Source organism: Temnothorax nylanderi, unplaced genomic scaffold (genome assembly GCF_030848795.1).
Source record: "Temnothorax nylanderi isolate EJ_2023f unplaced genomic scaffold, tnyl_v1.0 TNYL_tig0530_pilon, whole genome shotgun sequence".
NCBI lineage: Eukaryota > Metazoa > Arthropoda > Insecta > Hymenoptera > Formicidae > Temnothorax > Temnothorax nylanderi.
The window spans coordinates 5,180-31,024 of NW_027249592.1; the positions used below are offsets into that span (position 1 = coordinate 5,180).

General features: G+C 43.2%; 3 protein-coding genes across 3 annotated transcripts; all 3 read left to right on the forward strand.

The window, feature by feature from the left end:
• The first annotated feature begins 8,458 nt into the window (after window positions 1–8,458).
• On the forward strand, window positions 8,459–11,560 carry LOC139783678 (uncharacterized). The gene is made up of 2 exons (XM_071722820.1): window positions 8,459–9,707; window positions 9,954–11,560. Exons 1-2 carry the CDS (start codon window positions 8,459–8,461, stop codon window positions 11,558–11,560), a joined length of 2,856 nt encoding a protein of 951 aa, XP_071578921.1.
• A 163-nt stretch (window positions 11,561–11,723) lies between these two features.
• LOC139783679 (uncharacterized) lies at window positions 11,724–13,727 on the forward strand. Its single transcript, XM_071722821.1, has one exon. It carries the CDS (start codon window positions 11,724–11,726, stop codon window positions 13,725–13,727), a length of 2,004 nt encoding a protein of 667 aa, XP_071578922.1.
• An 8,470-nt stretch (window positions 13,728–22,197) lies between these two features.
• On the forward strand, window positions 22,198–23,408 carry LOC139783681 (uncharacterized). Its single transcript, XM_071722822.1, has 2 exons — window positions 22,198–22,371; window positions 22,656–23,408. The coding sequence occupies exons 1-2, from the start codon at window positions 22,198–22,200 to the stop codon at window positions 23,406–23,408; spliced, it is 927 nt and encodes a 308-aa protein (XP_071578923.1).
• Window positions 23,409–25,845: the final 2,437 nt, after the last annotated feature.

Consider the following 25,845-nt stretch of genomic DNA (forward strand, 5'->3'; position numbering starts at 1 on the left):
GTCTTGCTATTTATTATGCTTTGGGAACATTGTCTTGGATCCGCTTTTGTTTCAATTTTGAATATCTTATGTCACATTTCTATTCAATCACCTTAAAACCCCCGTGTAAAAATTTTCATGTGAATTCGATATAATTTTAAAAAATCGTCCACCATATTGGATCCGCCATTTTGAATTTTGAAAATCTAATGTCAGATTCGTGTTCAGCGACACCAAAAACCCCCGAGTAACGAGTTTCAAGCGAATTTAAGCAATTTTATGTACATTGTCCGCCATATTGGATCGGCCATCTTGAATTTTTTATTTTGCCACTTTGCATTTAAAAGTAGATATAATTACCTAAATTTTAAGCCATATTAGAACTCTTTACGTCAAAACCAACTTTGGGGGCAAGGGCCTCTCGTTGAGAAAGAATGCCCCATATATATATTATGTGTTATATGAAAACTCTTAAGTGTGTATTGATAGAAGGGGGTGTGTGTACGTCCCCTCGTTTGCGAGAAAACTATGAAAAGACTCGAAGGACCAGAGGAGGTGTGTTGGCGTCTCCTCAAAGCGAATAGTAGCGAAATAAACGAAAGCAAAAAGCGACTCACTGTTCGGTCGGCCGTCGTCTCCTGGAGGGATTCGTCCTTCTCCTGGCGAAGCTCGGTTATAGGCAAGCACGTGCAAAGCAAAGTCAGATCTAGAATGTGTAGCACTAAAGTCGCAATTTCGGAAAATTTCAAACAATTTTATGAAAATTGTTTTGAAAACATAAAAGGTAATGTAACAGACGTATAACAGACGTATCATCGGATATTTCGATAAAAAGTAACGATAATGTACCTGCTTTAGACACAGATTTTTCTAAAGCTAACTTGACAAATAGACTTGACACAAACGAAAACAATTCCAAATGTAATATTTGGAATATACTTGAAAATTGGCACGGTTTGACAAGTTCAGATAACGTTGATGATTGTTTGTAAGATCCTAAATCTGTACCTGTGTAAAACGTTCTAAACCATCCTATCTCGATAAATGCCCAGAATGGGATTACTTAAAAAATACAAAATTATTTAATTTACCTCTTCTTATTAACGGTAGTAAAGGCAATCCGGTCAAACAAGGACAGACATTAATAATTGTGGTGGAAATATGCGCTTTTGATTCGATTGTGCAGCTCGTCACCAATGGAATTTCAGCGCATGCAGCATATCGGGATGCAATTCCGTCATCTGAGGATACTTTTAATTTAGCGCGATCCATTCTAGAAAGTGGAAGAATACTCTCAAGGCATTACGATGAACGAGCTATCATCTTGCAAAATTTGCCACTTTTTTCTGAGGCGATTAAATGGTTGTGACATGACAAGGTCACGTCCCCTGTCCGGATGGTAGCTCGGTCGAGTCGAGGAGGAGCGTCAGGAGTGGTGCTTCCACCCGAGAGGGGCGGGGCGTTTGCGTTAGAATTAAATCTAATTGTATTTGCGAGACTTACAGGTTGCGTGAAGTTGCTGAGCAGGTGGCCACCGAATATTGTAACGACTTGAGTCGCACCGCGGGAATTACAGGTGGAGGCTTTCTGCGGAAGAATGGCCGGCGGGCGGGTCACGCTGGGGCCCACAGCCGGTAAAGCAGCGTCTCGCACGGCGAACGCTCAGCCCGTGACGCCGATTAACAAGCCCGAGCACGGAGAATCCGGGAAGGGGGACGCCCCGACGAGATCGCCGCCGAGGAATAGAACAGCCACCGCCCACGAGGTCCTGCCACCGGTCGACAAGCCACGGCCCGGCCAACCTGGCTGTCGAATTACCGGTCCCGGAGTCGCGGCCTGGTCAGCCGGACTCGGAGCGGATTCAAAACCACCGCCGCCGCGCCGGCGGGTGGAGGCGGACGCGAGGGGCGCTCAGGTCGGACGCAGCGCTCGCTAAGGGTTGAGTGGCGGACAGGACTTGCAACCCCGGCGCGCAGGCGCGCGGGCCCAGAGTGGTCCCGCCGGGCCAGAAGAGCGACAATGTCGCGCGAGCTTGCGAGCGGAGAGGTGCCACCCATCCCCTGTCATCGCGAATGACTGGTTGCCGACGAGCGTGCGAAAAATTGTAAGGCCACTGCTCAAGCACCGTACAAGTAAGATCGTCTCATGGCGAGTGTTGTGAAATTCCGCTATTGTAAAGTAATACCGAGAGAAGTACTACGGGAGGGCCCGGCCGGGAACGTGAGACGCAATTGCCCGTCTCGGGAACTCGCGCGCGCGGCCGCCGACAGTCAACGCGTGTTTAATGCGTGATTAGAGTCACCGCGGGTTTAGGGTCAATGTGCGATTGGAGTCAACGCGTAATTAAAGTCACGCGTGCGCCCCGTTCCGTAGTGCGGGAGCGGAGACGTGATCTTCGCGTATGGATACAGTACCCGGAGATCGTGTGCATTTACCGTCCCGTAGCGTGGGACCGAGTAATTGCTATCAAATTGTGTAATCGTCATCGGGGATGATTGTAAAATTCGGTAGTGCGTAACCGTCATCGGGGATGAGAGTAAAATTCGGTTCAGACTCGAGATTATTGTGAAACGGCGAAATGCGCTACGCGTAACCAAGTCGTTCTTGGCGAGGTGTCCTTCGCACGGGCCGGACAGAGTATTATCGCGGAGCCGTAAAATGTGTTTCGCGTATTCGCGTCGTGGCGTGCAGGGCATTTTTGCGTTTGGTATTGCGGACCTCGCGAGGTATCGTGCGTGATTGCAGATGCTCTTCGCGAGATCATTTCGGACTTGCGGGATATCCTAGCGTATTCGTGGGATATTCGCGTGGTCGTTATACGCTATTGCGGGCGAGGTAGCTTCGCGGAGAGGCGAACTATCATTCGCGTTTAGTCGTAATCCGACGTTTTTGTTACTGTGAGATTGTAACGGGACGTGTTACAAGAGTATTTCTTCAAGATATTATTTGCTGCGGTCGTGATGGTATTATTGCTATCCGTGAAACGACCCGTTATTGACTCTTCCTTATTTACTATGCTATCTATTCTTATTAAATATATCATCTATTTTTGTTTATCTATTTTGTGTGCTGATTGCGCTGCGTTCCCTCTCCTCCTCTCCGAGATCTAACAGCGATCAAAATATTGAATTCACACCTGAGATAATTAGTCGGCTTAGATTTCGTGTACCGTGGTGCGAGTAATCGCGCCTGGCGCATGGAGCTTTAGAAAATATACCTGGTCGAGCTACCATTCGTTATTAACACCCTTCACCAATTTCAGAGCACATTCCGAGATACTGAGAACACCTTGAGAGATTTAGTGAAATTGACGGCGCGCTCCTTCTCGGCAGGCGAGACCGAGGGGACTCGTCGTTGTCATATGGTATACACATGGTATTAAAAGATTGAACGCTAATTGCAATGCCGCTCACCTAGCCGATCATCTGTTTAAAAATGAACCTACACGGAGAAAAAGTTACGGTTGCTACAACAGAATAATAATGTTAATTTTCGCCCATCCATACAAAAGGGTTATGGAAACCATAGTACTCTGGAAGTGACCTATATGGTTGCCCTAACCTTAGTGAGGGTAGCTACTATATGGATGTTGCAACCATAATATATGGATGTTACAACCATAATGAACAAATATTCACCCGACAAAAAAAATTATTTATTTCGAAATTTTATTACTATTTTTTAACTAAATTTGTTTCTTAAGATGCGGTCTATGATTATAAATATTTTCTCGTATTTGAAAAAAACACCTTGGTGGGATTCGAACTCGGGACCTCTGGATCGTGAGCCAACTGCCTTACGTGGTAGACTACTTCTTAATTTAATGTAAGTGTTATATATAGTCTACATATGTACCAGCGCAAATATATAATTTTTCAAAAATCTTCTTAAAAAACAAATTCAGTTTAAAAAGAGTAATAAAATTTTGAATTGGATATATGATATAATATTTCTTAATGTCGGGTGAATGTCAGAAACCAGTGTCGGCTCATTACGAAATTTTGTGTTCGTAAATATATTTATAAAGAAAGTATATTTATAAAGTTAAAACATCCTTATCAAATCCACTTTATTCTATGCAGAAATTCTTTTGCGCGCGCAATGGAACTAAACTCTCAATCATGCAGTGATTCAGTGCTGTACCGTGCAGCTATATCTTATGGATCTCTCAACCATAATATTTGTGCTGCAGACCACATAAGAGAGATAGCAATAATCCTTTGGTTGAGGCAACCATATACGAGGGTATTGTAACCGAATGTCACGTATCGTAAGAACTACGGTTATGAAAACTGTATAAATGAGCATATCTTAACAGCTACATTCAATGTAATATCAATTTAACTTGAATTCACATACATTTCTTTTTCAATCATAGAGAATGTTGTTGTAACAACCGTAGCAATTTTCTCCGTGTAGTTGCGCGTTTACTAGGTCTTGTTCTTGCGGTAATATGCATTCGCGTCAAACAATAACGTGCAATGTAAATATAGACATACTTCTACAGGAAGGTTTGGCACACATGCAACGTGCTATCGACGATACAAAAAATATTCAGTCTAAATGTCGTACGTGTGGTGCATCAGCGGAAACTAGTGTGACTTACGGTAAACACGTAATAATTGATACGTCTATATTTATAGATGATACAATAGATATATTCGATCAGATATAAAACAAAATTTGCATTCCATTGCCAAAACTATTACATTAAATAATATACATTATACTTTGTCAGGGGTAGTGCACTATATACCAGGCCACTATATAGCCTTTGCATATGCAGGCACACATTGGTATGGATACGACGATTTAAAGAAAAAGCGTATTACTGAAAAACCCCAATCAACATGTGACTCCACATGTTATATTATATGTTAGATGTGAGTAAACTAAATAAGTTTTTCAAAATGGTTTTTATTAGCTCCTAAGTACTTTTTATGTGTATTCTCAATGGCAATTTAAAGCTTTACTATATTTTATTTTGATATCAATTGTTCGGCGCTCGCCTCATTGTATATAGTAATTGTCAGTATAGTCGTATATTCATTAGTATATTCGTATTCGTGTTAATATTCGCTTTATTTAGTAGTTATTTCGGGTACTTGCCATTAGGCTTTACCATGAGCTGCCAATGCTCATTATTCGGTATATTGCCGATAAAATCAGTTTATTCACGGTGACTCGCGCGAAACGTCGGTAAATCGCGATCGAATTGTGTTATCGATATTTTCGCGACTCACTAATCGGTGCTGCCTTCGTTCACACTACGAGGGTACCAGTTATCAAGGAAGAGCAAGTACTCGCTCGCGACACGCGTTACAGGACTTGCTCATCACTCATCGTCACGAAGTTTTGGGGTGCACAACTCATTCGGTTGCACATCTGAACCTCCGGGAGGCCCTATAGTGCTCGCTCCATGGTGCGCGATCTCGGCCTGATCGTGCCTGTCTTGCCTGCCTTTGCCTGCTTGCGCCCGCTTGCATATCGCCTGACTTTGCTTTGCACGTGCTTGCCTATAACCGAGCTTCGCCAGGAGAAGGACGAATCCCTCCAGGAGACGACGGCCGACCGAACGGTGAGTCGCTTTTTGCTTTCGTTTATTTCGCTACTATTCGCTTTGAGGAGACGCCAACACACCTCCTCTGGTCCTTCGAGTCTTTTCATAGTTTTCTCGCAAACGAGGGGACGTACACACACCGCCTTCTATCAATACTTAAGAGTTTTCATATAACACATAATATATACAATATACATACATATTAAACCAATACTTACTTAAAATAATATTTGTAATACTTATATGCTACACAATACATTTAGATTAAAAATAAGTTCAACAAATATTGCTTTAAAAAAAATTACGTTCATTAATGTTTACTTTTAATTTTCTGTTAACTTAGGCTTATATGTTAAATGTGAGTAAACTTTACGAGTTCTTTTAAAACGGTAGTATTTTATTAGCTTCTAATTTTTTTATGTGTATTCTCAATAATCATTTAAAACCAAATGAGTAACATTTGCTTCGCCAGAGAATAATTAACACAATTAATCTTTACTTAATAATTTGTAACGATGCACCCCGAAAAATGCATCGTTCCGGCCGAACATCAGGCCGAGCCGCCCGGCCGACCATCCGCCGGGCGAGGAACGGGCCCACTTTATTTTAAACGCTTACATGTAGCGATAAGAAGTCCGCGAACGGGCTTACCGCGGCAACCGTCTCGACGCGCCGAGCGGTGCCGACCGCGACCGAAGACCGCCGAACGCGATCGCGGAATCGGGACGCCCGTAATTTCCGACCGTTCCGCCGCACCGTCCCGGCGCTCGCGATCGCCGTCGCTATCCCCGCCACTCCGTAGCGCCGCCGCGACGGCTATATAAACGGAGCGTTTTTAACGCTAAATGCGATTTCCTGATCAACTTTCCGACCGAACGTACCGATCCTGAACTCCCGCATCCGCCAGTCATAACGAGGGTAGAGCGCCTCCGGCATACTCTGTCTTCATCGAGCGAGTCTTGATAAAGGACCGGCTTCCTTACACCCACGGCTATCCGAACGGGGGTAGAGCGTTTCTCTGCCTCCACCGAGCGCTTCTCGCCGGATACCGCTCCGTCTCCAGACGCTTGCAGCCTTCCAACGGGGGTAGAGCCACCGTACTCTACCTCCACCGAGCGCTTCTCGGTGGTTGGTCTCGCGCCTTTTCCTCGATCTAGCCGCTCGCAGCCGTCCTCGGGGGTAGAGCCCCGTACTCTGCCTCCACCGAGCGCTTCTCGGTGGTCGGACTCGCACTAGACCGATCCTGCTCCGCACGATCTCATCGCCGCTTCCGCGCTTCGCGCCCCTACCTCGGGCCACCCGCGGCACGCCGATAGCATTCTGCTGTAAATACCGCGAGCACTGTACGTTATTCGCGCTCCGCGATCTCAAACTCCGCCGCACGCGCGATCTCTGCGATATTCGCGCCGATCTCCGCGAACCACCCCGCGTCACCCGCGGCACGCCGACAGTAATCCGCTGTAAAATACCGCGAGTACTGTATGGTCGTGGCCAAAAAGGTTGTCCGACTTTTTTTTATAAGTTTTGGAACGCACTCTGTCATGTGAGAGTTGATGATCCCTGCTCACGGCCATAACCTAAAGTTTCGCAGTGACACATTATCGGAGCAGACGGGCAGTCTATACAAGGTGTCAGAAAAGTTTAGAATACCAGAAAAAGTAAGCACGTGTATTTGACGTAAGGAACAAAACCCGTCATAAAGAGGAAAAAGGAGAAGAGGAATATGAGCAGAGAATGGTAAGTAAAATGACCAGTGACCAATATTAGAAAAGAAATGTAAGATATATTAATAATATACCCATAAGAAAGTATAAATAGATATTTTAATACACCTGTAAAAAAGAAATTTATTGAAGTATAATTTGTTTAAACTAATAGATAGAATATGATGAAATCACATTAGATTTCAATGTAAATTAATAAAAGTCTTGTTAACATTAATTGAATTAAATTGAATGTAATGTAATCCTGTCATGTTCTATCTGTTATGTCGAACAGTATATGTTCGAGATTCCGTTATCGCGTTGCGCCATCTCATCAGATGGCAGCATCAATCGGGTATCGACAGGCCGGATCGGCGCGGCAGCTTGCGCAAGCACGGGCGCGCTCATCGCGAACTTCTCCCTCGGCAGAGAGAAAACATGTCTGCGCTGTGAGTAGACGTACGACGTGTGCTCTGTGCGTTTCTCGAGTGGAACTACGGACAAAGTGCCCATCGCAGTGATTGAAGCTTCCGAGATACTTTAACGTGTAAAGAAACCGCTTTTCCAGCTCTGGTACGTCAACACGACGACTCAGGCTCACACGTGCGCGAGTGCCGACCGCCACGTGTCTCAACGGCTCACGGGCGAATCACCACGAGCGAGGCAATTCATATAATTGCCTCGCGCATTAAAGACTTCTCACTTATACACTGCTCATCGTTTCTCAGGTCAGATTGTATATATTTTGACGCATTAAAGACGGCTCAGACTGTGGTCTGAGTTACACAAAAAACATAAAGAAAATAATTCGTTGACACCCTCCACGCGCGTCCTTCTCATCCCGCTACCATCGCCGGGATTAATCAGCGATTTCGCGAACATTTGGTCCTTCGAGCCGGATCCGTGGAACGTATGGTGTAACTCAGACACAGATCATGTGAAAAGGGCATGCCCTTCCCGAAGTGCCACGTAGACATTATCGCGCCTTCGCGAGTGACGTATAGACATCCTCACGCGCGCTCGCGAGTGTTATACAAATATGTCGCGCTCTCGCGAGTGTCATATAAACATTATCACGTGCTCAGTACATGACTCTCGCTTCGCATAGCGCTTTTCTCTCGCATTCCTCGAACGTTCTCGTCTCGTGCAGCATTTCTTACACGTGTCTCGACGTTTCTCAGGTTTCTCATCGTGCGCAGCTCAGGGACGGCTCATCATGACGGATCCCGCCAAAACCGGGACGGGCGGAAAGACCCCGCCATTGCTCGAACTGCCGGGCGACAAGCGCACGTCAGAGCGTCAGGCCTCACCGGTGCGTCTGTCCGCGGAGCTCACGCTGAAGGTGCAGACGCAGATGAACCGCATCGCGACGGTGCGGGCCATTAGCCAGACGTTGCCATCTACCGCGGATGACACGTCGGTGGATGAAATCCTCCAGCTCTCGATCCAGCTCGAGGAAGTGCACAAGGCGTTCCTTAAGGAACACGCCTATTTCGAGGTCTCATGGCCGGCGGCGCTCATCGCTCATGAGTACTTCGCCAAGAACGCTTTCACCGTGGAGGCGCAGGAGTGCATGGCGGCTCGTCGCTCTCTGGCGAAGCTCAAGGGCGCATTGGCGGAGAGGCTTGCTCCGAAGGCGGCGTCTGAAACGGCGCAGCCCTCACAGTCTCAATCGAGACTGCCGGACATCAACATTCCGTCGTTCAAGGGCGAGTACGAGGCTTGGCCCACATATCGGGATCTCTTCAAGGCTGTCATTTATGACAGCCGACGTCTCACCGACGTGGAGAAACTCCACTATTTGCGGCTCTCACTGGAAGGTCCACCTGCTCAGCTCATTTCCGGATTGCCTCTCACCGCCGACTCGCTCAAACCATCCTGGGAACTGCTCGTCGATCGATACGAAAACAAGCGCCTGCTCATACACTCATACCTCGACCAGCTCTTTGCCAGCTCAACACCGGTGCAAAAGAACGCCGCATTACTGGACAAGCTGCTCAACACCTTCAAGGAAGGAATAAAGGGCCTGCAAGCCTTGGGCGTCTCACAGGATCTGGGAGATAGCATCCTGGTGTACCAGCTGTCCAGGCAGCTGGATCGCCAGACGAAGGAGCAGTGGGAAACGTCCTTAGGAGCCACGCGCGAGTATCCGCGATTCGAGCAGCTCGAGCAGTTTCTCTCCTCTCGAGCACGAGCACTCGAGAGGATAGAGTCCACGGCCAGCTCAGGGAGCACGGTCGTCTCAACATCCAGGCGTTCTTCGACAGCTCAACATGCGGCAGTTCAACCGGCTTGCACGGAACCATCAGACGGCTCCACGGTGTACCCGTGTGACTGCTGCAACGGCACGCATTTTGTTGTGACGTGCACCAAATTCAGGGACCTCTCACCGGTCGACCGACAAAAACTCGTCATCTCAGGGAGGCTCTGTTTTAATTGCCTCGGCCGCCACAACGTCCGCTCATGTAAGAGCTCACGGGGGTGCAAAAATTGCACCAACCGACACCACACGATGCTGCATGAGGCTCAGCAGTCGAACTCATCAGCGAAGCCGATCACCAGCTCAGCCACGTCCTCTCAATAGGAAGATGGTGCAATCGTCGCTCACTTCTCTTCGGCCCGCTCATCACACTCAACATTATTAGCTACGGCCCTGGCTCAGATAAATTCATTTGTGACTACTCAACGCGTACGGCTTCTCATCGACTCAGGTTCAGAACTCACCTTCGTTTCTGAATCACTCGTTTGTCAGCTCAACATTCCTCGACAGCATTCTGTCATTGTCATTACTGGAATTGGTGGCGAAAAGTCAACTCAAACTCGAGGAGTTGCATCACTCAAGCTCAGCTCACTTCAACCAAGAACAGACGTCATCGTTCAAGCTCACATTCTGCAGACGTTAACCAACATCCTGCCATCCTTCAACGCTGCACCACAGGAATGGCCGCATCTCACCAAGTTAACCTTGGCCGATCCAGACTTTCTTACACCACGGCCAGTGGATTTCATCATTGGAGCTGACTCATATGGGCAGATCATCAAGCCCAACATCATCAAACAAGATCCATTGATGCCAATTGCGCAGCTCTCAATTTTTGGATGGCTCGTCCTCGGACCTGTCGACACATCATTATCGGCATCTGCTGCAGTGCATCATGCCTCGATTCAGGAGAGAGAAGATGCTCTCGACGAGTTGCTGGCGAAATTCTGGACGCAAGAAGAAGTGCTTGCGAGTAACAATCATGAGCTTACTCCTGACGAGCAACGATGTGAAGAATATTACAAGAGCACTGTTTCGCGGGACTCAACAGGTCGATACACGGTTCGTCTTCCGCTAAAATCATCACCTGATACTCTTGGGGATTCGTATCACACTGCGCATCAATGTCTGCAGGGCTTACTCAGAAGATTCTCACGAGATGACAACTATCGACGCCTGTATCATCAGTTTATGACAGAATATCGAGAGCTCAATCACATGACGGAGGCTTCACCCGCGTCCAGCCAGCACGCGCAATATTACTTGCCACATCACGGTGTGCTCAAACCAGACAGTGCAACCACAAAATTACGGGTGGTGTTTAATGGCTCGAGTGCATCTACATCCGGCCGCTCACTCAATGATATCATGTACACGGGAGCCAAGTTGCATTTAGACATCACAGACGTTTCGCTCTGGATTCGACAATTTCGGCACTTAGTGGCCACTGACATCACCAAAATGTACAGGCAAATCAACGTACATAAGGATGACTGGAATTTACAACGGGTCCTCTGGATCGGCAAGCAACTCAAGGAAGTGGAAAATTATCTAACAACGGTCACGTATGGTACCAAGGGTGCCCCGTTCTTAGCAGTGCGAACACTGCTGCAACTGGTGAAGGATGAAGGCCACAAGTTTCCCCTTGCAGTGCCGCCACTCACTGAGGGTCGATATGTCGACGACACTTTTGGAGGCGCCGACACAGTTCAGCAGGTGATAAAAATTGCATTGCAACTAAAGAGTTTGTGCATGGCGGGCGGTTTCCCATTGTCAAAGTGGCCCGCGACTCATCAAGATGTGCTCACTGCGGTTCAAGCAGAAAAAGACCAGGGCTCACAAATTGCATTTGACGATTGCACAACCAAAATCCTCGGATTAAAATGGCTTCCTCACGAAGATTCATTCACATTCTCAACAAGGATCTTGTCGCACACCAATCATTTCACCAAACGCCTCGTTTTGTCTGAAGTGGCTCAGATAATTCGATCCACTAGGCTTTGCATCACCAGTAGTGATCAAGGCGAAGATGCTCTTGCAGGAGCTGTGGCTTCATAAACTCCGATGGGATGAACCACTGCCATCCCAGCTCTCATCACGGTGGCTCATCATCAGAAAAGAACTCACCAGCTTAAGCAGAATCTCAATACCTCGATGGTATAACACATGGAGTACCTCGTCAGTGGAATTTCACGGTTTTTCTGATGCTTCTCAACTAGCAATGGCTGCAGTCGTATATATCACCGTCCGCGGCTCTAACGGCGCCACGATTTCATTGGTGTGCTCCAAAACTAAGGTAGCACCGCTCAAACGGCTCACCATCCCGAGACTTGAACTCACCGCAGCACTGTTGCTCTCAAGGCTCATGCAATACGTTCAAGCCACCTTGAAGTTGAACGTTACAGCAATTCACCTGTGGACGGACTCTGTTGTGACACTCACGTGGATCAAATCTCATGCATCGCGCTGGAAGGATTTTGTGAGAAACCGAGTTTCTCAGATTCAAGATCTCACTGCAAAGGCACACTGGAGATACGTACCTGGTACATCCAATCCAGCCCATTGCGCATCACGAGGATTGACTACTTCTCAACTCCAAAGCCACTCATTATGGTGGACGGGACCACCGTGGATACTCACACCTGAAGCATGGCCATCACAACCCGCGCTGTCGGACGAGTTGAGCACTCATGAGGCTCGTCCTGGCATTGCGCTACATGTAGCAACATCGCAGTCGGACTGCCACTGGGACCTCATATCTAGGTACTCAACCCTCAATAAATTATTAAAAGTAACAGCTCTCTGTTTCAGGTTTATATCTCTTTTGAGAAAGGGCCGAGCCAAGTCACTGGACTTGCACTCAGCTTTGGAGAAGGCCAGACTATTCTGGGTCAAGGCTACTCAAGCGGCTTACTTCACGCATGAGATCAAGATGCTTACGACCAATTCGAGACTACCACCTACTCACGCATTCAGTCGATTGACTGCGTACATAGACGCTCAAAGGGTTATCCGAGTTGGCGGCCGCCTCAACCAATCAGCACTAGCTCAAGACAACAAACACCAGGCGATTCTACCTCGCCACTCACGGTTCTCAACCCTCATCATCGCCCACGCTCATTCGCGCACCCTGCATGGAGGAACACAGCTGACATTGGCTCATGTCAGACAACAATACTGGATCATCGGCGGACGGGCTCCAGTAAAGTCTCATATCTTACGGTGTGTCATGTGTGCTCGGCAGAGGGGGATCCGTGCTCATCAACTGATGGGCCAACTACCTCTCTCTCGGGTTACGCCGTCACGTCCGTTTGCTCATACAGGAGTCGACTATGCCGGACCGCTCCCCATCAAGACATGGAAGGGACGAGGTGCCAAAACATACAAGGGATGGATCTGTGTGTTCGTCTGCTTCTCCACCTCCGCAATTCACCTCGAAGTAGTCAGTGACTACTCATCAGAAGGATTCATAGCAGCCTTCCGAAGATTTTCAGCGAGAAGGGGAATTGCTCAGACCATGTACTCAGACTGCGGGACAACTTTCATTGGAGCAGACGCCGCGCTCAAAAAAATGTTCGTCCAAGGCGCTCAAGAACATCAACGGATTGCTCAAGTTTTGCAACTTGACGGCACAAGATGGGAGTTCAACCCACCAGGCGCTCCACACATGGGGGGCAAGTGGGAGGCGGTTGTAAAGTCCGTGAAGTTTCATTTGAGACGGACCATCGGGGAGACTCTACTCACGACGGAAGAACTAACAACGTTGCTTACGCAAATAGAAGCCATTCTCAACTCAAGGCCTTTGGAACCGTTGAGCGACGACCCTGAAGACGTCTCAGCGCTCACCCCAGGTCATTTTCTCATTGGAGGTCCACTCACTACCATACCCGAGCCATCTCTGATCGACCTGGCAAACTCGCGACTATCTCGGTGGCAGCTCATCCAGCAGCATGTTCAACATTTTTGGGCACAGTGGTCGGTTCATTATCTGCAACGCCAGCAGGCGATATCCAAGTGGCATCATCCTAACAACAACATCAAGGTGGGTTCTATCGTGCTGCTCACCGACGAACGCTCTCCACCGTGCAAATGGCCACTCGCAAGAGTAACGGCCTTGCACCCCGGAAAGGATGGACTTACTAGGGTGGTTACCCTCAAGACGGCCACCACGACGCTCACCCGGCCAATTGCCAAGCTTGCCGTATTACCCATTTCATCAGAATAAAGGATCAAGAGTAAGGAATCATCAACAAGGTTGCTGATGGCGGGCGGAATGTTCGAGATTCCGTTATCGCGTTGCGCCATCTCATCAGATGGCAGCATCAATCGGGTATCGACAGGCCGGATCGGCGCGGCAGCTTGCGCAAGCACGGGCGCGCTCATCGCGAACTTCTCCCTCGGCAGAGAGAAAACATGTCTGCGCTGTGAGTAGACGTACGACGTGTGCTCTGTGCGTTTCTCGAGTGGAACTACGGACAAAGTGCCCATCGCAGTGATTGAAGCTGCCGAGATACTTTAACGTGTAAAGAGACCGCTCATCCAGCTCTGGTACGTCAACACGACGACTCAGGCTCACACGTGCGCGAGTGCCGACCGCCACGTGTCTCAACGGCTCACGGGCGAATCACCACGAGCGAGGCAATTCATATAATTGCCTCGCGCATTAAAGACTTCTCACTTATACACTGCTCATCGTTTCTCAGGTCAGATTGTATAGATTTTGACGCATTAAAGACGGCTCAGACTGTGGTCTGAGTTACACAAAAAACATAAAGAAAATAATTTGTTGACACCCTCCACGCGCGTCCTTCTCATCCCGCTACCATCGCCGGGATTAATCAGCGATTTCGCAAACAGTATATTTTATTACAATTGGAAAAATAATATGCATGAATATTACAGAGGAAACAGTGGTTCGAGACGTGGAAGAAAGCTTTTAATCAACGATGGACGCAGGTATGATGATAATTAATGTTTAAAACAACATTTTTACACAACACTAATGAAGAATTTGTCAGCATAATTAAGAATTGAGAGATTAAATTAAATTAAAATAACTTCAATTAAATTGTCATATGTCTGCTTGTAGGTAAAAGGGGAGGCAGCGTTAAACAGAGGTAAAAGAAGAATACTTAATGGGATTTGTGGGAAAGTTGGAGCTTGATGTGAAAAAATGTAAGAATATTCATAAAACTGAAAATCTGCACTTGGAGATGAGAGAAAAAATGAGGGATTCGAAGAACTTGCCGAAGGAGAAGGAAATACGCAATATTAAACAATTAAGAGGTATGAAAAATCAACAAATTCAATAACAAGGTAAGCTGCTGAACTGATAAAATTTCTCTTGCATTGAGAAATTGTAGTGTATCATATTGCAAAATTGTTAACAAACTAAATTAATTCCTGTTTTAAACCTTTAGGAAAATGAAAAAACTACGCCTAACAGGTGAAGACGTCACATAAATACGACAAAATAACAAAGCCAGGCTGCGTTCACAAATTGTGGAAGAATATATACGATTAAGAGGACGATAAGTATAGGCATATATCCACGCGGTAAAAATTTTTTATATAAAAATATATAAAAACAAAAACATATATATAAATATATCTACTATCTACTATCTACTATCTAGCGAAACCACTGCCAAGGGAACGGGCTTGGAAAAATTAGCGGGGAAAGAAGACCCTGTTGAGCTTGACTCTAGTCTGGCATAAATTATATATATTTATATATGTTTTTATGTTTTTTATGTTAATTATATATAACAACTGTTACATTTATACATATATGATTATATATGGGCAATTTTTTTCTCATTACCTCAAACTTCACATATTATAAAAAATGCAATGCGAAAATGATCTTTTTAATCATTTTTAGATTCTTCTTTTTATTTTTTTTCTGTAATATATATTATAGAAGAGACAAAAACATGTATGGGCATATTTGATGTATTTAATTATAAATATATATATATATATATATATATATTTATAATTAAATATATCAAATATGTCCATACATGTTTTTGTCTCTTGTCTCCGGGTAAAAAAAATTATGTACATATATATATATGTATGTATATGTACATAATTTTTTTTACCCGGCATTAAAAAAAATATGTATACGATTATCCATTGGAATAATGTGCAATAACAGATTTGTCCAATATTTGCAGAGTTACTTGGATAAATTATACTAATAGGTTGTGGTGATGCAATATCAACGAAGTATTGAAGATAAAAACCGGCGATCGCTCAACGTTGGAGAAAGGAAGTGGGATACAATTTCCGATTTCGAATCCAGTATGCAATTTAAAGATCATTTATTATTGAAGGTATACATATTAACAATAATAAAACAAGGGCTTGCGAACCAGCAGGTTGTTTATGCTATCGTGTATATTTCAAACAAAATAAGGACAAACGTTTCGGCCATAACTGTGGCCTTCTTCAGTGTATCAACTAGTCGTTAAAATTTAAAACATCCCCCCTTTTTACAATAATAAAAACGCCATTCGCTTACAAAAATCAGATTAATCAACTAGTCGTTAAAATTTAAAACATCCCCCTTTTACAATAATAAAAACGCCATTCGCTTACAAAAATCAGATTAACGCATCTTCTTCCATTAATTCAAACGCCAGTTGAATTATTAACCAGTGACCTGCAATGTGGGGACATGGTAGAGACGGATTCGTTCTCGATTGACTCAGGGAAGGCTCAAATCAAGTACTAGACACGATGATACGTCGACGAGCTGTGATCGGACTTGAGACGACGATTGCATTGACGATGTAAGCGAATGGCGTTTGAATTAATGGAAGAGGATGCGTTAATCTGATTTTTGTAAGCGAATGGCGTTTTTATTATTGTAAAAGGGAGGAAGTTTTAAATTTTAACGACTAGTTGATTAATCTGATTTTTGTAAGCGAATGGCGTTTTTATTATTGTAAAAAGGGGGGATGTTTTAAATTTTAACGACTAGTTGATACACTGAAGAAGGCCACAGTTATGGCCGAAACGTTTGTCCTTATTTTGTTTGAAATATACACGATAGCATAAACAACCCGCTGGTTCGCAAGCCCTTTGTTTTATTATTGTTATTCCAAGCGAACACTATATACTAATTGTTATACATATTAAGTAAAAGTATCTGTGCGATTATCCATTCAAATAATGTGCATTTACATATTTATCCAATACTTTACTTGCAGATAAATAACTTTGACAAAGGATGAATTACGTTGGGACACAGGATGGATTTACATTAGTTCATCACAAGAAATTCTGATATATGTGAGTGTATAAGGTATCTACTTAATTGTTACGCCGATTGCACGATGTGTATTTTTATACGCCGCAAGAGTATAAGTGACTTCCCCCCGATAGGAAAAGATTTATAAGATGATATGACGAAATCTGAATGAAATTGGAAATGCTGCAATTATATGTCTCGATATTAATTTGCAACAATACTAGTAGAAATTGAGACCTTTGTGCAAATATTGATACATATTTGCACAATTTATTTATAAATAGTATTTCAGCAAGACAGCAGCGTTATGAAGAACCATCTTAGCGCAATAATTGTCCAATTGTAAATGATAATATTTGAGTAATTTTCCTATCGGGGATCCTTCAAAGGAGCAACGGATGGCTTTCGCTTTGTTCACTATGCGCAGCATTCATTCAGCATTCACTTTCCTCATTCACACACACACATACACTTTTAATTATATTGCAATAACAATTATATTTACAAATTATATAACTGTTACTGTAATATAATTAATTCAATCACTCATCGAGAATTGTTCACTTTGCAGTCATGCAACATTCATACATCACCATGCATTCATAGAGAGTAATGGAGGCGTCACTCAATATCGCGTGACGCTTCCATTACTGTTAATTACGCAATTCATTATTCGGGGCATTGACCGCACTAAATTTTTCAAAAAATTGTGGCCTTGCGCGGAGACCCTCCCATTTTTCCACAACATATTGTGCAAGAGCCTCTCGTGTTCGTGGAATTTGAGGGTCCCACTCTTGCACCATAATGCCCCAAACATGTTCGATAACATTCAAATCAGGAGATTTGGCTGGCCAGTTCAACGTCCTGAGGTTGGGTTGTTCAGCCAGCCAATCCTGGACAATTCTCGCTCGATGCACTCCTGAATTGTCTTGAACGAAATTCACGTACGGTATGCCAGGAAAAGTCTCCGCGACGTATGGCATCATAACATCAGATAATATGTGGTTGTATTCTTCGCCGTTCATGTGTGGTGTTGTGCGAACAAGCGGCCCAGGGCCTTGCGAAGTCATACATCCCCAAAAACTTAATGTGATGCGTCCACTTCGTGCGCGAAAACGAACATTTTCATCCGCATACCTCGTTCCTCTCGTTCTCCACAATGTCACTCTACCAGACTCGTCAGTCGAAAATACCTTCTCATCTGAAAAGATAGTATACATCCATTCTTCCTCCCATCCCAAGTGTTCCCTTGCGAAAGCCAGCCGTTGCTCCTTGTGCCGATGAGAGAAAACTTCTCTTTGTGCGGGAATCCGGTGATGATAACCGGCATTGTGCAAACGGCGCCGCACAGTACGATCTGAGCAAGTTAGATCGACATTTAGTCGGATTTGTCGCGACGAATGGAAGCCAGATTGTTGAATGACGTTCAATATTCCCTGGTCTTCCTCAGCATTTGTTCCTCTCGGTCGTCCAGGTATCGGGGACGGAGTGACATGTCCCAATGTGTCGTATCTTCTCAAATTCGATGAACTGAACGTTCCTGTAATAAAAGCGCATGTTCCTGAAGATGCTATGTATGCATTCAGAACGAACTCTGTATACATTTCTTTTATTTTATATATTTTTTAATTACAAAGAAAGATACGCGCACGCTTGTGTGCAATTTTTAGATCGATGACTTTAGGCATGAAAGTGTCTAAACAACGTTTTTTCGGTGATTTATTTTTAGCTCGAGCAATACTTACACTTATATTCAAATGGGCTGATATGTCTGTCGGATCCATGCCACTTTCCCTCAACGCTATTATCTGTCCTCTCTTAAATTGGCTTATGGGACCAGGCATTTTGTTCTTCAATTAATTTTACTTTGATTATATATTTTCTTATTATACGATGCGCTTCTCTACGCCGTCACGATCGTTTCAGACGCCACATCAGAAGAAATAAAGGAACATCGAGAATCTATTATACAATTATTATCTATTTCTTCTAACATTCTCGATGTTCCTTTATTTCTTTTGATGTGGCGTCTGAAACGATCGTGACGGCGTAAAGAAGCGCATCGTATAATAAGAAAATATATAATAATAATATATAATATATAATATAATATAGTAAAATAAATAATATATATAATATATATAATATATAATATATAAATATATTATATATATTATATATTATATAATATATAAAATAAATAATATATATAATATATATAATATATAATATATAAATATATTATATATATTATATATTATATAATATATAATATATATTATATAATATATAATATATTATATAATATACAGGGTGAATCTTAATGGATGCACCAACTTTTTACCATAGGAGATGAGTTACCGACCGCAACTGTAATGAACCGAACGATCCATAGGTGACACCAGCTTGAATCGACCGCTTCGATCGACGAGTCCGAGGTGATGTACAGGCAAGTTAAAAACTGTGAATCAAATAACGTATATCGTATGTACATACTTTTCTAATATATCCAACTATCTTACGCATTTTTTTTTTACATATAATTTTATTTAATAACACGATTTCTTATTATTCTCCATCTATGCGCAACGTATTTACCGCATGTACTACGTTTACGCGAGCGTTACTTTTGTAGTAACTTACAATAATTCACTCGTTTACGCAGAGTAAATTATCGTAAGTTACTACAAAATTTCCTTTACGCGAAGGAATTATCGAAAGTTACTACAGAAGTAACGCTCGCTTAAACGTAGTAATATAGTACGAGATCCGGCCGCGTGATTTATACGTTTATCTGTTATTTTATCGAAAATGCGATTTTAATGGAAGATTACATATCAGGTCATACATCGCGGCCGGTGTGCCTAGCAAAATCTTGCCGCAAGTATGAAGCATTGGAATATCTTTTATTAGCAATTGTTTATTGTCCCGAACAAGGAAGCAATGATTTTTTATCAAAAAATCATCTTGCCTTCTCTGGTTGGACAACCGACTACTCTTACTTTTACAGGATTGAACTTCAGTAGTCTTACCTTTACTGGTTGGATTATGGTATTGTCTTGCCTTTACTGGTTGAGCCCTTAACTAGTCATTACTTTGCTGGTTGGACCAGCAACGTGTCTTACTTTTACTAGTTGGAACCTTAAACTAGTCTTGCCTTCACTGCCTGAACTTTCATATTGCTTTGCCTTTGCTTATTGGACTGAAAACTTGTCTTGCTATTTATTATGCTTTGGGAACATTGTCTTGGATCCGCTTTTGTTTCAATTTTGAATATCTTATGTCACATTTCTATTCAATCACCTTAAAACCCCCGTGTAAAAATTTTCATGTGAATTCAATATAATTTTAAAAAATCGTCCACCATATTGGATCCGCCATTTTGAATTTTAAAAAATCTAATGTCAGATTCGTGTTCAGCGACACCAAAAACCCCCGAGTAACGAGTTTCAAGCGAATTTAAGGTGGTTCATGCAGTACTTGCAAGGCAAATAGGCAACTATTCTTATTAGTGATAATAAGTGTGATTTTTTGTCCGTAAAAAATCAGCATATAATTAGATTTTTTATTTATAACATCTTTAATGTTATACGAACCTCTACGTAATTAAAATATTGAGACAAAAGTCACATTTTTTGCTAGAGTTGTGAGACCGTGTGAATATATTGTATACAACAGCAGCGCGGCAACGTCGCAGTCAGCTGAGTTCAGCAGTCTTCGCGTCGTCGCGATCTACATAACCTAGTGTAGTACGTAGATAAAAGTGTGAAATATGAGTTGGAACGAGCAGCCTCGACGTAAGGGACGTTTCGAGACGAAACGGAAAATTGCGTGGAAAAACAATGTCGTCGCCGGAAGCCAAAAAAAGAAAATTAGCATCTGACATAAATAAAGTCGAAGGTCAGCGAATCGTGAATATCACGCGAGTGGCGGAGGATTTGTGGTGCAAGTCCTGCAATAAAACACTTTCGTTTCGGCACGTAAAAAGTGAAACCATATGCGGTTTGGCAAGCACCTTCAAAGTGCAGTGTCCAAATTGCATCATGATAAAAACAGTCGCAACTAGTAATCGGGCAAAAGATGTCAGCGATAATCGTAAAATGATGTTTGAGAATAATTACAAAGGAGCTATAGGTAGGTGAATATCGTCGGATCCAATATGATTGTCTCTCGACAAATTTATAATATACAATATTTTAGGAGTCATCGATGGAGGCATTGGTGTAACGCAGTTGAACACTTTCTTGCAACCATGAACATGCCATCAGTCCATTCTACGTTATTAAACGTTACGAACGTTTAGTTGGGGTCGCTATCGAAGCACTGCTAAGGAGAGTTGTGCCGAGGCAATAAAAATAGAAAAAGAGGTTTCTATTGCTGCAGACACGTAAGCTAAAGTGTTATATGACTGACATCTATCCCTGTCATGCAACGCATGCAATTAAAAAGAGAAACGTTAATTCTAGATCGAGGCAACCACGAAGTAAACGATCCTGTAATGATCGCAGCTTCCTACGATGCTGCCTGGCCAAAGCGTGGAAATGGTCACTCATATGATAGTTTTAGCAGGTATTTCTGATGTTTTAGTTGCAAATGATTGAAACGCAGGCTAAACGCGTAATAGTGTACATACAACTACGATTATATATATAACTTATATATACAACTGTATACAACAATTTTAGAATAATGAATAAATAATACTTTATACAATAATTACTATATACAATAATATAACTTTATAGAATAATTACTATATACAATTTTAGAATAATTATGAAATAACTAATACTTTATACAATAATTACTATATACAATAATATGTATAACTGTATAGGATATTTACATTAGATATATTTTTCTATATTCAAAATATGACGTGTGTTTTAAAATATTTTTATCATCTCGCAAAAGAAATGAATTAAATATGAAACCGTACATTCTACTCCTGATTCCATAAATTCTTCCCATTTCTCTTAGCTCTCGGATCTTTAATTGGCTCGAATTCAGGAAAGATTCGTGGATGGTCAACTCGGGTTAAGCACTGCCGAAAGTGTCAAGCGGGGCCATAGCCCAGAAGATCACGACTGTCGGCTCAATTGGACCAGGAGTGCAAAAGCAATGGGAATCAGATATAGCAGTAGAAATTATTGCAAAAAATAAAGATCTCGAAGAGAATAACGTCAAATTGGGCACACTTATTGTGATGATGATAGCTCCACAATTGCTGCAGTCCGTCGTGAATGCAGCCATCCTGTAACCAAGTGGTCCGATTTAAATCACGCTACAAAGAAGTTGAGCAAAGCTTTGTGGTTGCAAAAACTTCCAAGAGACTGTGATAGAATACTTAAAATACTGCTTTGGATGTGCTTTTGAAAAAAAAACATAGGCGATGTAGAGGCTACAGAAAAAGCCTTAAAAAACATTATACCCCATGCGTTTGATGAGCACGAAAAGCTGTGGCGCGTGGTGCAAGTATAAAGAGGATCCCGAGAATTACAGCATAATGTGCTACCGGGAGGCAAAGGACTCACTGGATCTACCACAAGAGCAGCACTTACATCCATTTTTGATGCATTTTGGAAAAATGCAGATAAACTCGCCCCATGTGGGTCTAGTCACCGAACGAAGCTTTCAATTCGAGTGTGGCAGCTAAAACCCAAAATCTCACCACTACGCTGGTTCTGAATCGTTCGACTTTCGTGTTGCTGCTACAGTCTGCGAGAAGAATATCGGCACAAAATATGTCGTCGATTTGAACCAAAAACTCGGGCTGTCTCCAGGTAAAATAACCGAAGCTTTTCGGAGAAGAAAGATTACTATCGAGCTAAGAGAAAAGAACGAGCGCAAAGGCCGGAAATCAAGAGACGACGTCTCTTTCTGCAAAAACAGCGGTCCAGTAAGAAGAGTAGCGCCGAGAGAAAGGAAGGAAAAACATACTTGTCTGAGTGTGGATTTGATGGAATAGCGGATCTCATCGATAGCCCTATCGTAAGAAAAGCTGCACCTGCCGACAGTCCTATAGTTTATTTCGATCTCGAAACGACGGGACTTTCTTTACAATACGCGGAATTTGTCAAATTGCTGCGAAATATCAAGATCAAGAATTTAATTGCGTACATGGTGCCGTTGAGAGCCATTTCGAAATCGGCTGCCGAGGTAACTGGCTTGTCAATCTGCGGCGGAGAAATGTTTCTCAATGGACAGAAGGTCGAGACAATTCCATTTCATGCTGCTCTTCAGAACTTTCTGCAGTTCCTCAGTAACATAGGCAAGGAAATTACTTTGGTTGCCCACAACGGATTCAAGTTTGATTCTCGGTTTCTTATCAGAGATATTCGCGCAAACAATCTGTGGGACGACTTTATATCCATCGTGTACGGTTTCGCGGATACTCTTGGCATTTTAAAAGCAAAATTGCCTGCCAGAACTGCTGCGAAGCTAAAATTTAATCAAGTTGATCTGGCACGTGATTTGTTGGGCGAGAATGTCGTGCATGACGCTCACAATGCATTGAACGACGTGAAAATTCTCCAGAAAATCGTTGATAAAGCTGAAGTTACACGTAAAGAATTGTTGGACAGCTCGAAATCTGTGACCGCTTTGATGCAGATAAGTCAAAGGTCCTGCTTTGAAAAATGTTAATAAATTAACGTTGGATTGTATGAAGAGTTCTATTTCTGTGAGCATGATTGGAAAGATGGCAGAAGCAGGTATAACGCTTGATTATTTGCAACGTACCTATAAAAAAGGGAGCGATAAGGGCATAAAACTTCTACTGGGCGAAGATATTGGAGGACGCCCAAGAGTAACGAAGAATAAGAAGTTCTCCAGAATGTCATCGCAGAGGTGATAAATTCAATAGGAAATACGCAAATTAGCCCGTGATTTTTCATCTAGAAGATGTTATCGTCAATGCGTCCCACCTCTGTGCAAATATTTTGATTTAAAAAATTATATTTTTTCCTTTATATATATTATATACGTAATGTGATATTAAATATATGCACTTATGATAATAGAATAAACGATGCATGTTAAAATTATTTGGACATCCTATAACTTCATTATATTGAAACTTGTATTTATTTAGTATTTTGATAAAAAAAATGATTTTTTTCCCCTTTATATATATTATATACGTAATGTGATAATAAGTATAATGCACTTATGATAAATGATAAATAGAATAAACGATGCATATTAAAATTATTTTACATTTCATAACCTCATTACACGGAGGAATAGAATCTATGCGCTATACTCATCAGCTGACACGTGCGACGTTGCCAAGTTGCCGCTCGAGTCCAGCCATCAGTTCCGTGTTGTCGATTTAGTCAATCGAAAATTACGTTTTATTATTATATGGTACGGTCAATGAACTCGAGCTTTCATCCAGTATCTTGCAAAATGTTTATTGCATCGTTCGTCAGTTTTTGGTTCGTTTATCTATTTTTGAAGTATTGCAATTTTTGCAGCATAAGCGCTTTAACCTCGTTTTCGGATAAGGGGTCCCCCCACCGCGTTAAATTGGCAAAGTTTACGGACAGATATCTCCGGAACCAATCGGTTAAAAATCCAAAATTTTACAGACACACTCGAGGAACGTTAATCTTTCATTTCATATTACATTTTCCGGGCTAAGTACATATGACCTAAATGCATGAACCACCTTAAGCATTTTTATGTACATTGTCCGCCATATTGGATCGGCCATCTTGAATTTTTATTTTGCTACTTTGCATTTAAAAGTAGATATAATTACCTAAATTTTAAGCCATATTAGAACTCTTTACGTCAAAACCAACTTTGGGGGCGGGGGGTCTCTCGTTGAGAAAGAATGCCCCATATATATTATATATAATATATTATATAATATATAATATATTATATAATATATTATATTATAATTGTTTGGCGCTCGCCAAATTGTATACATATGTGATCGTTAGTTAATAATCGTTAGTTTAATCTCGTTAAATACATCTCGTATATAGTATATAGTAGGTTACAAATATCCCGCGTTAACGTATTTCGGCGACTCGCGCGAGACGTCGGCGGATCGCGATCGATCTCGCGTTAATCGATATCCCCGCGACTCACCAATCGGTGCTGCCCCCGTTCACCCCACGAGGGCACCCGCCGAAGAAGAGCAAGTACTCGCGTGCGACACTGTTCCAGAGCGCGAGCTCCGACACACACTCGCTCATCGTCCATCCGTGGGGATGAACACACTCAACTACCAATACGGAGCCCGAGAGCTCTAGAAGTTTTGCTCCTCGGAGAGATCGCCTGTTCTCTGCCTGCTTGCCTGCTGCCTTGCCCTGCTTGCCTCGCCGTTTGCTTGCTGCTCTGCCTACCTTGTTAGCCTGCTGCCTTGCCTGCTGCCTGTGCCTCGCCTGCGCTTACTGCACGTGTCCACGAGCTTGCACGAGAGATCCTCCAGGAGACGGCGGCACCCCCCGAACGGTGAGTCGCCTTTCGTTATATCTTTTCTCGTTGTCTATTGCTTTCATTTCGCTTTGAGGAGACGGGATACACTTCCTCTGTTCCTTCGAACCTAAAATCTCGCGGACAATCGCAAATCCGGGAACGGTCTTACGCACCCCCCGAGCATTGGTCCTTCAAGCCGGATTGTCGCGTTAGTGAATACCGCCGACCTTTCGCTAGAATACCTCGTAAATTCGATATCAAGCATCCCTTATAGCGGATCGCTATCGTTAAATTAATTCGCTCGCGCTCGTGCATCTACGTATTAATCGGCCTAGCTCGCCCGCCTCGATATCTCTCGCTCGCAACCGCTCGCGACGAGAATACACGTGCGGAGCCTTGCGCGCCATTATCGCTGATCGCTCTTGTCGTCGAATTAATTGTGCAATCAAATCGTCATTGTCGCTCGCGTGCACGATACGATTTATTACGTTAGAATTAAGGAATATTCTTTCGCGAATATACCACAGTGCCGTTGCTCCGATATTTCTAACGGAGCCATCCGTTACTCGTCACCTTGGCGAGCGGACGTTATTGTTTTGCCTCAGTTTTTCTGTCGGTCGAACTCAGAGTCTTTGTGTCTCGTTGTTAT

Excerpts from the sequence above, each read along its gene's own strand:
- LOC139783678 (XM_071722820.1), top strand. The coding sequence starts at position 8,459 with ATGACGGATCCCGCCAAAACCGGGACGGGCGGAAAGACCCCGCCATTG. Across the intron at positions 9,708-9,953 it reads CCGCCACAACGTCCGCTCAT|GTTCAGAACTCACCTTCGTT; the intron begins GTAAGAGCTCAC and ends TCATCGACTCAG.
- LOC139783681 (XM_071722822.1), top strand. The coding sequence starts at position 22,198 with ATGCGTTTGATGAGCACGAAAAGCTGTGGCGCGTGGTGCAAGTATAAA. Across the intron at positions 22,372-22,655 it reads TGCAGATAAACTCGCCCCAT|CGGTCCAGTAAGAAGAGTAG; the intron begins GTGGGTCTAGTC and ends CTGCAAAAACAG.
- LOC139783679 (XM_071722821.1), top strand. The coding sequence starts at position 11,724 with ATGGCTGCAGTCGTATATATCACCGTCCGCGGCTCTAACGGCGCCACG.